This window comes from Meleagris gallopavo, chromosome 4 (assembly GCF_000146605.3).
Source record: "Meleagris gallopavo isolate NT-WF06-2002-E0010 breed Aviagen turkey brand Nicholas breeding stock chromosome 4, Turkey_5.1, whole genome shotgun sequence".
Lineage (NCBI taxonomy): Eukaryota > Metazoa > Chordata > Aves > Galliformes > Phasianidae > Meleagris > Meleagris gallopavo.
The window spans coordinates 12,270,545-12,287,058 of NC_015014.2; the positions used below are offsets into that span (position 1 = coordinate 12,270,545).

The window sequence follows — 16,514 nt, forward strand, 5'->3', positions numbered from 1 at the left end:
AAAAAAAAAAAAAAAGAGAGAAAGAGAGGAAGAGAGAAAGAAAGAGAGAAAGAAAGAAAGAATACTTTCCCTAGGCATTTACTTCCTCAGATTAACATATTCTCTTTTTTCAATATTGTGCACTGCTTTACATTTTGTACTGTGTTCACTCAAAAACAGATAAATTTGGAAACTTTCTTTGAGCACCCACATAAACATACACAGTGCACTATGGGCAAGATAGAACTGAGGATGCTCACAGCACTAAGCCCCAACGTAGTAGTACAACACTTACAAACGGAACATTTTTTAAGCCTTTCTCTTACAAACATCCATACTTTTCAGAGAGTAACAAAATGCATGACTAAATAATAAATAAATAATACAGAGGGATTCAAAAAATCAGTCAACTCCAACAGGTCCTGCGAGCCCTTCTCACCTCACTGCAGCAGATAAAATGCAGCATATGCAGCTTCCACCCAGTAGCAGCTCACTGCAATTAGCTCGGCGACATTCACCTGCAGTCTTCCCACACTCAAGTGGGAGAGCAAAATTTACCACCAAATCATGGATCTCCAGTAGGTGGAGTGCCAAACCCAAAGGAATAGTGCTCACATCTTGAGATGCACCTACATAGAAGTACAGGTTCCCACTGATCTTTTTGTACTTTATGATGTATCACTTTGATTTCAGAGATCATTCCTCTTCTGCATTTAAAATGTGTGTGTTGATATAAGAGAGCTATAATGGATTTTTCTGTTTCAGTGCTGTAAGTAAATTCACATACTCCATGAAGGGATTTAAGAGAGCTCCATATTTTTGGCCTTCTCTGTATTTTTGGCACTTTCCTAGTTTTGTGTTCAATACAATTATGCATTTTTACAAACTACGTAATGTTTGCCTTAGAATTACCCCGAACTCCTTCTCCTCTGATTTGTACAACTTTCAGTCTTTTTGTTCTTCTCTCTATTAACATACCATTAGCTCTTCTGTAAACAGAGATCGTTCCACAGAAAATGTTAATTTCATAGATAGAACCCAAGCAGAAAAATAATCTGCTTGACCTAAAACTTTGAAGTTTTCTATATACGTCAAGTACACAAAAAGGCTTTATAGTACATCTTTCAAATTCCTCAGCATGCAGAACTACTGTTCTGAATGCCAGGTACATATCTTTTATGAGAAGACAATATTAGTGCTAATAGCATGGCTTTTTCAGCTGATATAGTCATGCATGCAAGTTTGCAACATCTTTCTTACATTTTGGCACTTTCATTTCATACTTCACAGTTTTATTAGTGCTTTGAAAGTTCATTTATTTGTTATACCTAGATGCCACAAAACTTTGATTATACTATATAAAGATGTAGAGGAAGATGTTGATGGAGTTCCACCAGAAACATATAATTACCTTGATAGGATTCCAGAAACCGATCTGGTATAACTGCTGTTTGTCTAGAATACTAACACCTGCAGTCTTGCCAGACTGCAAATTCATGAAATTTCTGAAAACTTGCTCATTGTATTGTTTGTTCAAAGATCAGCCATGCTGACAATGGTGCAAAGGATACAGTGTTAGATGATGACAGAAGTTCCATCAAGACTATGTTTAATAGTTATTTAGGATATTTCTCTTATACAGCCCCTATACAAAACATGTTTACAGTACACATAAGCAGAATGGTTGGAATCTTCCCCAGACATGGATTCCCTCTTAGCTACTTTCTAAAGCAGTGGTGTTTTAGGTCATTATTGTTCACTGAATCCACTGTATTTTTTTCACTGAATGACTTCAAGCCAAACTTTTCTTCACCTCTCTGTTTTCTCTACCTCTGCTTCTCTTTTCCCCTCAGCCAGCCATTCTGCTAGATAGCAGGCTAAAACAAACGGGTCTGCAATAAGGTCCAGAGGTGTTCAAAACCAGAGTCATTAATGCCTCTAAATCAGGGAAGAAAGTAAAAGGAAGGGGCTGCTGGTGACTTAAGGAAAAAGAAAACGCTTATCAGTTACCCTACAATACATTTTCTAAACAGATGCATAGTTCTGATAAAACCAGATCTGGTTTTGCATCGTTTCTGCTGTTCTGCTCAACGAAATATTCAATAATGATAATTCCCTTGCAATGCACAGGGACTTTCTAAAAGTACAATTTAACTCTCAGAAACATTGGCTTAGACTAACTCTAAAGCAGAGCATGAAGTCATAAACGTGTACAGATGTTAATATTTGAAAACATTAAAGAGGTACTGAAGTTCCTAAGCACCTCCCAAGTTGTGTTGATTTCAGCAGTTATGAGTCATAAGGGAAGAAGATACTACTGAAATTACATGCCTGGGACACTTTTCTTTACCACTTACATTTAGGAAAAAACAACAGTGTCTTCAGAAATACTTAATGGGGAGAAAAGCACTGCGAAATACTGCAAATATCAGGGACTGAAATGAATAAATCTGCTTACCTCTATTTATGCAGTTCAAAAAAAAAGAACAATGCTAATGCATTACTTGAATTACTTGTTTCTGATGATACCATGGAAGGCTCAGGAGATCTAATTTCATAAAAATATTATAATAAAAAAAAAAAAGCAGGTGACTGCCGGAGGTTCTGAAAGTTACGGGACCGATTATTTCAGGGAAATGTTTGTATAATGAACTTGGGCAGATTTATAAACATAGCAAAGAATATGAGACCACTCATATATGCTGTACCAGCCCTCTGATTAATAATTGCATTGAAGACACTGAGCTAGTGACCTAGGAGAGCAAATGCACTCAGAAAGTCCTACTTATTAAAAGACCTTTCCTGAGATTACTTTATTAGCTCAAGACTACAACACATGCAAACAGGGATTTCATGCTGAGCATGGAAGTTTACTACAGTGTGCTACTATAGTTAAGCTCGTGCTACCCTATCTTTGTATCCCAGACAAAGTGGTTCTCAAATGAAGAAAATACTGAAAGAGATGCAACCCAATAACCCTGCTCACTTAAGCAATTGTAATCTAAAGTTTCTCAAGGCACTCTTTGGGTGGAAGCGAAATCTCTGTGAGCTGGATGGCCCACTGAGTTTTAGTGAACCAGAATTTAACTAAGGCAGAGGAGAGCTAATGCTGTCCATGTTGCACTTTTGCCAGTACAAAAATAAAGACACACAGTAGAGGAGATAATTAAAGGAATATCTCTATTAATAAGTCAAGGAATGGAGTACCAAAACTGGGAGAAAGTAAGCATTAATGAAAATAAAAATTCCAAATATTTTTCCTCCTTGTATTTGTTCTTCAAGGATTCTCCATGTAGTAACATCTCTTCCCAAGTCATTTTTTCTCTGTATAAGCAATCTAATTTTCACTTGTGCCTAGAGATAACTAGTTAACAACACATACTTTAAGATGTTGCTGGGTACCAGCTAGCCTCTTTTTGCTGGGCTTCCACTTAAGCTAATGAAATGAGTCAGTGCAAGTACCAAGTCACTTTTTTTACAAAATGTTCTCTTACATATTTCTCTACACATCCCAGTACCAGTTTCAAACACCTTTTCCTATTAATTGCGGTTTGGTTCTAAAAGTTTAAACATATAAACTTAGATAAATAAGTTTAGTATTATTTAAATATCTAGAATGACATTTATTGAGAAGCTGATTGATTCAAAGCACTTAAAATGAGGTGAAATCTACCAGAATTCCTATCTTAATAGGAATTTCAAGAGTAAACAACTAATCTGAATGTAGAAACTGATTTTTAAGGCATCAGAACTGCCAAGTAGACTTTCTCAATTTTCTTATCAAAATGCAAAGGAGATCTTTTCTTCCCCCTCAGAATTTAGCAGATTGCATCATATTGCAAGACTTGGGTAGCCTGTACAGAACACAGATAAAAATCTAAAGGTTAAGGATGTCAGGAAGCTGAATTTGGTTTATAACTTGCAGTGCTTAATGGTTTCGTCCGTTTATCTCTAAATAAATACTTGACAAGGCCAAAGGAGTACAGCTTGAAGCTATTTTTGCCAAAAGCAGTTTACTCAACGTTGAGCGGTTCAAACATAAAAGGAAAAATCAGATGTACAGATATTTTCCTTCAGAGCAGCTCTTCATAGACCTGCATGAGATTTATTGTACCTCAAGTAGAACCAGTGACAGTTGTTAAACTTACCAGCTGGCTAGTTCTGTAAAAGCTGGAAATATTTCTACGTATGCCCATTACAATGTTCTTCTTCACAACACACAAAGCTACCACCTTCAAAGTAAAAACAAATGCAAAAGTGTGTGGGAAATATGTCCCCTTCTAATGGAGAGTTTAGGGTTTTACACACACACACAAAAAAACATCAGACCAAACTTCACAAAAAGTGAAGTTTCCTTCTTCACCATAGAATCAAATCAAGTGAGCCCAAACCAGAGCCATTCGCCTAATATTACATAAATGTCACAGAACAGACACAATTCACCTCACATCTTCCTCCTTTACCTTCCACTTTGGAGTGACTTGAAGAATCGTGGTGAGAAAAGAGATGAAAAGATGAGGGTTATATTCAATATAAAAAAACTGCTAGCTGAAAATATATTATTTTGATGAAAATTGTGGCTTTAAATGAAGGCTGTTCTGAAAGTGAAGCCTCCTATTCTTACTGTGTTGGCTCACAACATCACAGGCTGATGCTGGTGGTATTGCTAAGAGGTTGAACCTTCCTACCAACATCCTGTGACACGCTATTGCTGTTTGACAGATGGCAGAATAGAGGGGCAGTGTGAAAAGTGATGTCTGACATGGAAGTGTATATGAAGCAGAGGTGAGTCACTGAATTCCACCATGCAGAAAAATGGCATCTGCTGACATTCGTTTACACTTGCTGAATGTTTATGGAGATCAAACAGTGGATGTGAGCATGGTGAGGTGGCGCATGATACGTTTCAGCAGTTGCAACAGTGACACGAAAGACAAGCCACATTCCAGATAGCCATGCACAACTGTCTTGCCATGAAATAAAGAGCATCTCAATCAGCTCATACTCTGCTAATGGTGATGACTACATTGAAAAATAATGTTTCATAGCCAACAATTTAGTCTATTGGTGTTGTTCCCTTGGAATGTATTTTAGTTTCCATGGAAATAAATAGGAGGCATTACTTTCAGTGTGTCCTCTGTATAATTAATATTTTTTAGTCAGTTAATCTGCTTTCTACAGAAATTTGTGAGTTTTTGTGAGAAATAGAAAAGGAATTATCCAATATTTTTTCCACTGTATAATTCTAGGAGAGTATGTCATTTACAAACAAGTATACATATATTATGCTCAAACTTTGAAAAGATTCTAAAGAAGCTCATCAGTCAGACAGAACTATTAATTAACATAGAAAAATATAAATGTTAGACTTGTAAAAAAGAAAAAAAAGAAATGGGCAAGTGGTGAATTGTTGAATTTCCTCCTGTTTTAAAAATGACATGTAAAAGAAAAGACTTCTTACCTTCTTGTTCTTGCTCCACAGTGTAACATGGAGATAGGTAGACATAAGCCTTGTAAGTTTTGGCAGCCTTCTGAGAAAACATATTGTTGGATATTCCATAACATGGTGTTTCAGGTAACTTATAGAACCTTTCTTCTAACCAAGAATCTTGCTGAAAAATGTTTGATCTTGCCATTCCAAAAGTTTTGTTATTATAAGGGTTGCCATTATTTTCCAGAACAGAGGCTGCACTTAGAGGAGTCTGAGTTGAGCCCCAGCGGCAATAAGGTACAGTAAGTTTCTGGGAAGATATGGATCCTTTGCATTTCTGTTGATAAAGTAGATACATGTTATTAAGGTGACAAGAGTTCTGAATTATTACTTTTGCATTGAATCATCTCCAATATCTGCTTTAAAATAACAATGAAACAGTTATCTCAGAAATGCCACACATGAAACAATATTTCCCTTGTGAAGCAAAGCTGTATCGTTTCACTTTTATTTACATTTAAAAGAAATAATTGATTTTTTTTCAATGAATATCACTACCTTGTTCTTAAATTCATAAGACAAAAATGAATAAATTCAGCTGCAGTTTTCAGATCTCCAAACATCTCCTGATTCCAAAATCTCTACGTATAGGAATGCTGTAATATGAAAAATTTTGGCAAGAGCCAATACCATCTCTGACCCAGAATTTTGAGATTAGATTTCAGACCTACTTAGCAGCTGATCACGTACCATTGGCCCATTTTATGCAAATAGGCTTTAATTTACATAACAGTCATTTCCATTTATTGTCAGAGTAACCAAATTTCTTAAGGACAGCTTAATAATACAGCTGCTCCATTATGCCATTTATGAATGTAGTCAAATACATGTAATTATATTTTTAACATGTTACTGCTATTTAGTATTCTATCCCATTTAAAAACATAGTTGGTAGTTCACAGATATGAAATAGAGCAATCCCTGTCTTATCTAGAAAAAATACTGTTCACATCCCTGTTCTAACAAAGATAACTAAATTAGTTTTGTAATGCTCACAGAGGTGAAATTAACGAAGAACTGACATGAACTTTACACATATTTACTCGTTCAGCAAAGGTTAATTACAGTAGTAATTATGCAATATTCTAGAAAGTTCCCCTTCCATCTAGACTCTGAGCCAGGTTTTGCCACTAACTGTAATACTATGCTAACAAAGGAGTGCATTCATGTTGCCTGACCTGGTCTAGCACTAGGTGAAAATATCCTTCTGCAACCAAGCCAGTTCCTATTGGAACAGTAGAAAAGGGATACAAACATTGCAGAGGGGTTGAAACTCGAAGATCATTGTGGTCTTTTTCAACCAAGGCTATTCTATGATTCTATGAAGAGAAACAGCTTTTGTGCTGGAGCAGAAAGCACAGGAACAGACTGGAGAAGGGCAGCGGCTGAGTAGGAAGAGGGAAACAAAAAATAAAGAAGTGAAAGAAAAAAAATCTGCATCCTCGGCTAGCCATTTTCCTAACTGTTATGCAAATGTGATCCCATGTGATTCCAGCCACTGGAAAGGCAAAAAAAAATAAATAATAAAAATAAAAAACAAAAAACCTGTGCTCACTAAATTTGTTTTCAAAAAGGAGAATTAGTGAGTGTTGAAGATGTAGTAAAGGCAAAAGTACACACAACAAAAGTAAAGCTGTGAAATAAGCTCAAATATAGAGAAAAGATAATGAACAGAAATAGTGTAATTTACTAAGAGAAACATAAAAATGATTGAGAGGTTACAATCAGCAACACAAAGGAGATGCATTCAGGGATAGCAAACCTGAACTATGAAATGAAGTGATGAAAACCAAGCCCTATAGTAGCAGGGGATGGATCAAAAATAAGTCATCAATATAAAAACAGTACAGAGAGAAAGATCTTCAGAAACAGATAGAAAGTCCCCAGACATCTTGCAGCCCGAAAGACATTGTGCTGAAAGATGTTGTGGAATTAAGCAGGGAGGTGGGGAGAAAATTAGAAGAAAGTTTCACCAAATGCTGCAAAAGATACAATTTTCAAAGGGAAAATTGAATTGGAAGTGTCAAGGATAAAGAAAACAAAGGAGAAAAGTGTGTGGAACACATTCTAAGCAATTCTCAAATTTGGCAACCTGAGAAAAGTTTCATGTTGAGATGGGAAGCTGAGTGGAGGCGACTCCAGGTACACGAGTAGAATAGTAACTACTTTTATTTCCAGACCCATTGAACATAGTTTTCTAAAGAAATGAATCACTGTAAATTACCAGTGAGACATTTGCCTGCGCATTAAGGGTTGAGACATTTTGTATAGATAGATAAATTTGTGGCCTACAGCATGAAATCTGCTTAATCAGATTAAAATTATTTTTTACATGATATCCACAGAAAACAATGTTTTGTATATAATTTCAACTCGCTTCCTTGCAGAAAAAAATTTTCTGTGGATGCACATCACTTCATGTTGTAAATGCCCAAGTGATATATCACACTTTGTAATAATTTTTGTTTTATGCTTATTCAATTAGCGTAGTTTTGTTAATTACAAATAAAAAATGAATGAATAAGGCTGCTCCTTCATGTGCAGTTTGATAAAGAATATTCCCCTTCCTGCTGCTAATACATTTGAACTATTTTGTAAGCACAAAAAATATACATTCAGAAAAGGTCAGTTGAGTGAGTATCCCAAACACTAGTTCTAACAAGAAAGTATGATTATCCCTACATATTGTAGAAGACCTCCAATTTTTCAGGTACTGAAACACCAAAAAAAAGTGTAGAAAGAAGCCATTTTGTATGTAATAATATAGAGGACCATCTTATTATTATGATATCTCCTTGACATAGGCTTTAAGGAGGAAACAAAATAGTTTAGGGTAAACCTTCTAGGTAAATAGTTAAGGAGTTTTATGAAGTATTACTCTCTATATAACTGAAAAAACTTATTTTCAATATCTGGTTGATTTACCAATATCTGTTTACTAAGAAGGCTCAATGCAGTCAGAAAACTAACAAGCTTTAAAACCATCAGAAATTAGATGGTTCAGAGAAAGTTATTTCTTGTTTCAACTGGGGTGACTGAAGAAATGAAATTTTCTATTACAGCCCATCACTGAGAAGAAGTAATAAAATACTACTGTAATTTTTCTTTTCTATCTTTTTCTCCACAAGTTTTAGCTGCGCTATTAAGATTGGACAATTCTTTAACGTAAGAACATCAACAAGTCATTGTATTAGTTGTCAGACAAGGATTACTGAGAGAAAAAGTTGCGATTGTAAACAAAATCAGGTCTTTTCCACCAGTGATTTCAACCTTTGATATTACCAAGGGTCTTGTCTAAGAGTTTACAAAATAGAGACCTAAGAGAATTTGTGTAGGCTGACCACAGCACAGCCCTTGGTCTCACAATCCTCCTGTGCAACTGAGCTAGACAGGTTCCTGCATCATCATCATCATCCTCATAGTTTTGAGCCTGTTCGAATTCACAAGCCTGATTACGAAAGATGCAGATGAACATTGATGTTAATAATAATATTATATATTTATTCTTCTATTAAGAAAAAGGATTGTGAAATGTGTTTTGTTCATCTTTCCCAAACGTTTGTTTTTATGGAAATGGAGGATTGTACCTTGAGCACTCTGTCTACAAGTTTTAGAGTTTTTCATGGGAGAAGAAAATTGGTTAATAAGCAATACTTAAAAAAATTGCGAAGTGTTTGGCTTGTTTCCATAACTATCACATTTTCACTGAGGGATGGACAGTATTAAATACAATAGCTCATACAGAAATTATTAGAATTTCTTTTAAAATAATTCATTAGTTACAACTTTTGAAAATATGTTATACAAATGAGGATTGTCTATTAAATCACAGTATTTATAATATAGGCTAGCTAGTATCTACCTCTTTGGTTGTCAGTATCAAGGCTAGCTAGTATCTACCTCTTTGGTTGTCAGTATCATTTTCAATGATCTGGAAGAAAATACAAAGCAATTGCTGACAAAACTTGCAGAGCATGCAAAAATTGGTGGACTGAGGCAAGCATTCTACAGAATTATCTGTTTCAAATGGCTAGGTGGCTTTATTTGAACAAGACAAATTTTAACAAAGAAAAAATGAAAAGTCATAAACCCATTCAAAGGGAACACAGGCCACATTTACAGGATGAGGAACTGGAAAAAAGTGATTCTGAAGGTGGATAAGAAACTGTCAACACAGTGCAAAACTATTGCTAAATGAGCTAATTGGATCCTTATAAAAGTAAAGGAATATTTAAATAGTTGATGTTTTGCATTATTTCCATGTTCATACTGATGCCACCAGTGCTGGAATACTACATTTACTCTGAAATGTACATTTAAAAAAAATTAAAAAATGGAAGATTCAGAGGTGAATTAAAATATTATGTGATAGCAGAAATATCTAACATAAGAGAAGGTTAATATATTTACTTTCATCAAAAGAACATCAGAAAATTATTTGCTCACAATGAGAGAAGCTAGCATAAATGAGTTAAAAGTGTGGAAAACTTGTGTGAAAGTGAAAAAGTCTCAGCTGCTTAGAAGAATGCAAATATGCTATGTATAAAGAGGTCATATACACAGATGCTATGTAGACACTGCTGATTGTAAAAGATATCATGCTCTTCATTTAAAGGGATTGGTACTGCTAATTTCCAGGAAAATGGGGAAATAGACAATAATAGAGTTAAGAAAAAGATGTTGCCTTATCACCACTCATGTTCAGAACTGGTAGAAAAATGAATTTAGTCACCAGCTGAAAACATCAAAGTATCCATTTTCTCTCATCGCTACCTTTAAAAAAAAAAAAAAAAAGGGTGGGGGGAAAGAATTTGCATTAGTCAGTCAAATAAAGAGTGAGACAAATTCAGATCTGGAGAGTATGAAGCAGTGTACGCAGACATTAGAGGTTAGAGGGGTTAGAGGGAACATTACTTTGGACTGCAGAATGGGGGAGGAGTGTTGGTGTGGGGGTTTTGGTTGGTTGTTTCTGTTTGATAGGGAGTAGTGGATTTTGGGTGTAGTGTGGTTGTTTGTCTATTTGTTTAAAACAAATACACCATTAGAAATAAAGGAAAATCCAACAAAAATTGAATTACTTGTTTGTAAACCAAGAACACTTACTATTATGCTCTCCATTAAAAAAAAAAAGGGGTTCAAACAGCAAACCCTGCTGTCCACTATCAACTTCTTATTTTCCTATTTACCACAAGAAGGAAAATACTCTATAATGACAGAAGGTCTGTGCAACAAATCTCACTCTGAATGTACCTATGTGGTAAGAAGATTTTCAAATACTGACTTTTTAATCAGAGAGGGAGATGTAGCAAAACCCAACATGTTAAAATGTAGTGCAAGAATTCCTCAGCCACATTATGCAGGAAGCCAGTCTAGAGTATTTTAACAGTTCCTTCAAGCTTTGAATTCACCGAAACTAAGAATAGAGGCATTCCTGAACTCCACTGCAACAGAAAAGGTAACTTGCACCAAACATTAATGGTAGTGCATACAGACGGATACAAATCCTAAATGAATCCTCATCTGCTACTGAGGGGCAGATGTTGCTACATTTTCAGGCTTTCTTGAAAATATATTTTATAGGGTAGCCAGGCAGAAGGAAGACTCAAAAGGTTAAGAGAGTGTCAGAAATTAAAAGGAACATTCACATACATACGTTCACATTTCTTCAAATTGTGTCTAGTCATTCGAAGGACATTCATAATTAAGCAAGGATTGATCATTTCTTTTTTGCACATTGTCTAATCATCTAGAAATATTTCTAATTTCTACAGTCTTCAGCATCTTCCTAAGTTATAAAGGTATGAATGTTGTTTATTATAAGCTTGAAGTAGCCTATGTCATGGTTCCAAGTAATACATATTTTAAAATGATTCTCTGAAATAGCAAGCAATATAAAATACTAAGCAGCAGAAATGTATTTGAAATTATGCTGAATTCATTTTGCAAAATATATTTTTGTTTATTGCAATAAATAATAATAATGTGAATAATAATTTATGCTGGAAAGAAAAAATATATGAAGAAGTGATCTACAATTACGTAAATATAAATATATATTTATATATTTATGTATGTAATTCCTTGACTGTAGGTTCAACGATAGATATCGTGTAGGAAGCAAACAGGAGAGAAACAAAGGAGCAAAGAGAATATTATCAAGGTATTTAGGTGAATGACATGACCATTTTCCTCCAAAATATGAACTACTGTAATATTTGAAGATAAGGTTTGCATCAATATTCTTGTTCCTGAATTTATAGCTTTATGGGTTCTTTCGCTTAAAAATAATCTTAGAATTACAGCACAGGTGAAAACAATTTTTCTAAATGTGAAGGAGAATGCAGAAACAGTTCACCTTCAACCTATCACATTGTGGCAATTCCAACAAAAACACTACTTTTTGTGATTGTAGATCCTGCAGGGCTTTTACTCTCTTTTCTCAAAGATGTCCAGAAATATAACCTGTTCTCTTATCCTCATATCTGAGCAAAAAAGGTAATCCCATTTTCCTAAGACATCAATTTCTACCTCTTTTGTGACGATTTATAAGGTTACAGTTTTCCTATTATTCTGTCAGACAGACTTCTGTATTCTCAATGCAATGCAGCTGACCTCTGGATGCACCATAGGAAGCAGAAAACTTTGATATCGTCACTGCAGGGTAATTTCTTGGTAGTGAAACTTCTTGTTATTGAAATCTCTTAATTCCAATCATTGAAAATACTTCTTCAAAATGATCCTGGAGTTTCCGATCTGATTTTATAAAAGTCAATGTTGAAGTAGATGTATTCAGTCAAGGGAAAATGTTAAAATGAGCAGATGAAATATACAGGGCCTTACTCTTCTAGGATGCCTCTGACAAATGAATCTGAAATTCCTTACAAATTCACAGTTCACTCTTTAACTCCAAAATGTTATTTCTAACCTATTTTTTTGCATCCTAGTGCATTCCTACTGGGCATTAAACAACAAGAAATAATCTTGGAGTGCCATCATTAAGGATAGAAGTTAGCTGGTACGAAGGTACATAACTAGAATGAAAGCAACAGCTGACTTTTGGGGATGTTCCATTTTTATTCACAGAAAACAGTCTTTTTTTTTTTTTTGTACAAAGAGAATGCCTCGGCTTCACATGGACAAATATTATAACTGAATGAGAAAATCAAAAGTGTTTTGTTCATAGTTACCTGCAAAATATACTCTCTGTCCACAACCAAGAAATAAACCACTGAATTTGCAGGAGAAGATATAGGCTGACAAAGAGGAAAAATGATGTCTCAGAACACAGTGGAATAGTTTGTTACAGGAACCTACTGAGCACCACCATTGCTGGAAGTTTGGTAAGCTTCTGCAGAAATAGTGTAGCTGCAGTTGATCCTGTCTTTGGGTCAACAGTTAGATGTACATAATTATTCAACTAACGAGTGGACGATGGATTTGAAAAAAGCACCATCTTCTATGTGATTTAGCTGGCCCATTCAGGAAAAATTATTCAAACCATTTAACTTTTCACTTATGCCACTCATTTTTAAAATACTAATTACTGTAATGTTATGATCCTTGTCTCCTTTTTTTAATGAAGATACCTGAGATTGTGTTTCAGCGGTTCATATGTACAACGTTTTCAAATTTTAAAGTCATTCTCTAGATCACCTTAAGAAGCTTTATGAACTACCACAGATCAGTTGATTGGAAATTGAATAATACTGCTCCAAAATACCTCCCTAAGCGTTTTCTCTTGGCTTTATTTTAAGTATAAATATATAAAATAATGCCTTATTATCACTCCTTGCTAAAATTGTGTTGCGGACAAACAAGTCTGAGAAGACCTAGGTAGTAGGAACTTTTGAGCACTCAACATATACTTTATAGACAGAGAAATGTCTATAAAAGTCTCTTGCTTGCAAATAAGTAAACAGTGGTCCAAGAGCAAGCTCCATCTTTGAGGACAAGTAGTGTTAATTTATCTGGGAGAAAGCTGTTTGGAGTTGTACAAACCACAGACAGCAAGAATTTGGTGCTGAGTTGGACTGTCCCTCTTAATTTGACATTGGATCAATATAGGCTCATAGGAAACTAAAGCCAAGTGCTCAGGCAGGTGGATGTGATATGATGGTGCTGTTTGACTTGAAGGACAGAGAACAGATCCCTGTCTTCATTTTATTTGGTAGTAGAGAATAATCAACGATTAAAAGAAAATACACCCTTACAGGACAGCTGCTTTTCTCACACAGATAAAAAACACTAACTGGACAAAAACAGTTTCTCCAAGATCAGCATGAATTAATGGTAGTAAGTGGGCTAAGCATCTTGCAAACTGAATCTACTTCCTTTCAAAAATTCCTTGGCTAACTGTCTGAGGTGGAGCTTATTGGTAAAGAGCCTATGTTTTGACTAATTCCCTGAAAAGAGGACCAGGACAGGGCAGACAAAATAGAGCTCTTTATTCTTAAAGCTCAAATGTTGAGCTTGATTTCATCATCTTATGTCTGTATGAGTGGGGATATGAGCAACAGAGCTGCTGCAAAGCATTCTATAGCTCTTATAACATTAACAGTACTCCTGAATTTAACTCATAGCACACCTGACTTGGGTCTGCACTGTTTTTTTCCAAGGTTTTTCTGAATATACAGCACCAACTTGCTACAGTTTATATGGAATGCTTTGGTAACCGAGTATTTACATATATATACATATATATATATATTTTATATAAAGAATTTTTCTTAGTTATTCTTCCAAATGTACTCAGGTTTGTGGGGTTTTTAGGTTTTTAGGTTTTTTTTCTCTCCAGGAGTGTACCACAGAGGAGAATACTCTGAGGTCATTACAAAAAATGCATCAATGACATCATGGCAAAGCTACACTCTGCAAAGCTGCAGATCAATCACAAAATGGTATTACTCTATCAGAATCTTAGGAAAATAAAAATATCAGGTTGACTCATAACCACAAATATTAGAGGCTAAGGAGAAAGAAAACTATAGGTTCAGCTTCAAGTAATCCGGGCTTGCTGGAGAGAAAAGCAGCACCAAAATACTGCATGTACAAAAAAAAAAGTTGCTGGTAAACATGAAATACCATTCAGATCACCTGGATTAAGTTGTTCCTTTCCAAAAATAAAAATTAATGGGTAAGTGAAATTTCTCTTTCATTGCCAAAAGTCTGTCTTCACGTATGGGATATAACTAGTTACAAGTAAAAAAATAAATATACATTCAGAAAGATTACTATAACTTCCTAACGAATAACTAAAACTCTCTTGTTCTGACAGTATCATTGATAACATAGATAGTAAAACAGAGTTAAGTTGAAGGCAAACCCTGCAGGATGTTATCCTTTTTCTGATAATTTATTTTTAGAGGAGCCCCAAGCCTTCACAATCCCATGTCACTTATTCCTTGTCTACATCTGAGGATTTTGGAACCTCTGTGTCCTCCTGTTATCTCTACATTCCAATGGATCTACTTTACTTTGCTGCTTCACTTTCAAGTGCTGTGGCAGAATTATCTACAGCCATTAGTCCCCAAGTAATCTTAGAATAAATAACTGTTCAAAACAGGTACCAGGAAATAAATCCTGTTTTGAGAGTTTGAGGTTTTTTTTCTCCATCAACAGGTACATGTATTTGTTGAAAGGAAAATATAAGATAAAATGCAGTACTGCAGGAAAACATCACAACTGAGAAGGTTCCACAGCCATCATGGATACAGCCATGATAGAAACCCGTTAGTAACAAGACACATAACCAAAAAAGACCAGCATGGGAAGAATACATACCAAATATAAATAGAAATATGGCTGAGCAAAGGGGAAAAAAAGCAAAGCAAAGATACTCTGAAGTAAAAATAAAGTGGGGAGAGATTTTAGTAGGAGGTCTGAGCACATGCAGTTTCACTTTTCAAAGCAGAACTTCTGAAGCCTTAAGGGTGGGTTGTGATCATGAAAATCATCACTATTCAAAGATGTGTTATTTCACTTCAGCAGAACATGCAAGGTTTATATTCATAATGTAAGATTACACAGAGCAATCATTGATAAAGAAGCATTATGTTCAAAACATAAAACACAAAAAGACTTATTTTTGTGGGTGTTTTGGGAAACAACATTTGTATTCAGAACCTTGCTTCACCGGTTCTCAGTACTCAGAGGTGCAAAATAATCTTCTCTCCAGAACCCCAATGTTCAGATATAGTATTGCTTAATGATTTTAAGTTAATTACTCTGTTCATCTAACCTCTACAGCAGATGAAACTTTCAAGAAGAAAAGCTTGAGATTTACAGATCATTCCAACAAATATTTAAATACATACTGCTTTCACCATGATGTGGATGATCTGGAAGTTAGGACAGAAAAGCTTAAGGAAGATAAATCCCCCACTGCCACAGCTAGCTACTTTACACCTGCACACAAGGGACCTACTAAATATTTTGTTATTGGCAATACACATTGTTAACTATAATTTGCTTGCTCTTCATAGCCAGGGGCACATGGATAACATACAATCTAGATAACTTAAATAAAAAGAAACTGCCAGTGCAACTCTTTTTGGTCAACAGACTGCCTTCAGTAACTATTCTAAAAGCTACTGCAGAATCTGCCCTACTGCACAAAATGAAACATTATATTTCCTTTTAGGATCAATCCTCTAGAAATCAAGATGCCTCTATGAAATCATAGTAAACACAAACTCATTCTGAATCAACTTACATCACTTGCTGAATTTTTCCTCTAGCCCAACACCACTTAAAGACATCATTGCTCTGATGGGTATGCTCAAGTACAAAATGGAGTAAAGCCTATAAATTTCTTCTGCAAGTTTACTTTTCTCCAACACTCATAGCAAAAAAACCCTTTTATTTTATTAAACAGTAACTTCCATCAGAAGCTTAAGAAATCAGAAAGGTTACCTCTTTTGAGTTCATTTCTGTGAAAGTGGAGCACTGAAGCAGCACAAAAACCACTGTATAGTTCTGGAAATAATTCAGAAAGGATTAAAAATTTCTTTCTTTCCTTCTTTTCCACCTCCCCCACTCCTACCCC

At 35.1% G+C, this 16,514-nt stretch overlaps 1 protein-coding gene across 1 annotated transcript in view; it reads right to left on the reverse strand.

Moving 5' to 3' along the window:
* The window catches only part of IQCM (IQ motif containing M), a 77,145-nt gene that overhangs the window by 36,527 nt on the left and 24,104 nt on the right, over positions 1–16,514 (reverse strand). Inside the window, exons 4-5 of the mRNA XM_031553253.1 lie at positions 16,382–16,444; positions 5,441–5,747 (exon numbers count right to left, since the gene is read on the reverse strand). Coding sequence (XP_031409113.1) covers positions 5,441–5,747; positions 16,382–16,396 — 322 coding nt within the window. The 5' untranslated portion in view covers positions 16,397–16,444. The remainder of the gene's footprint in view (positions 1–5,440; positions 5,748–16,381; positions 16,445–16,514) is intronic.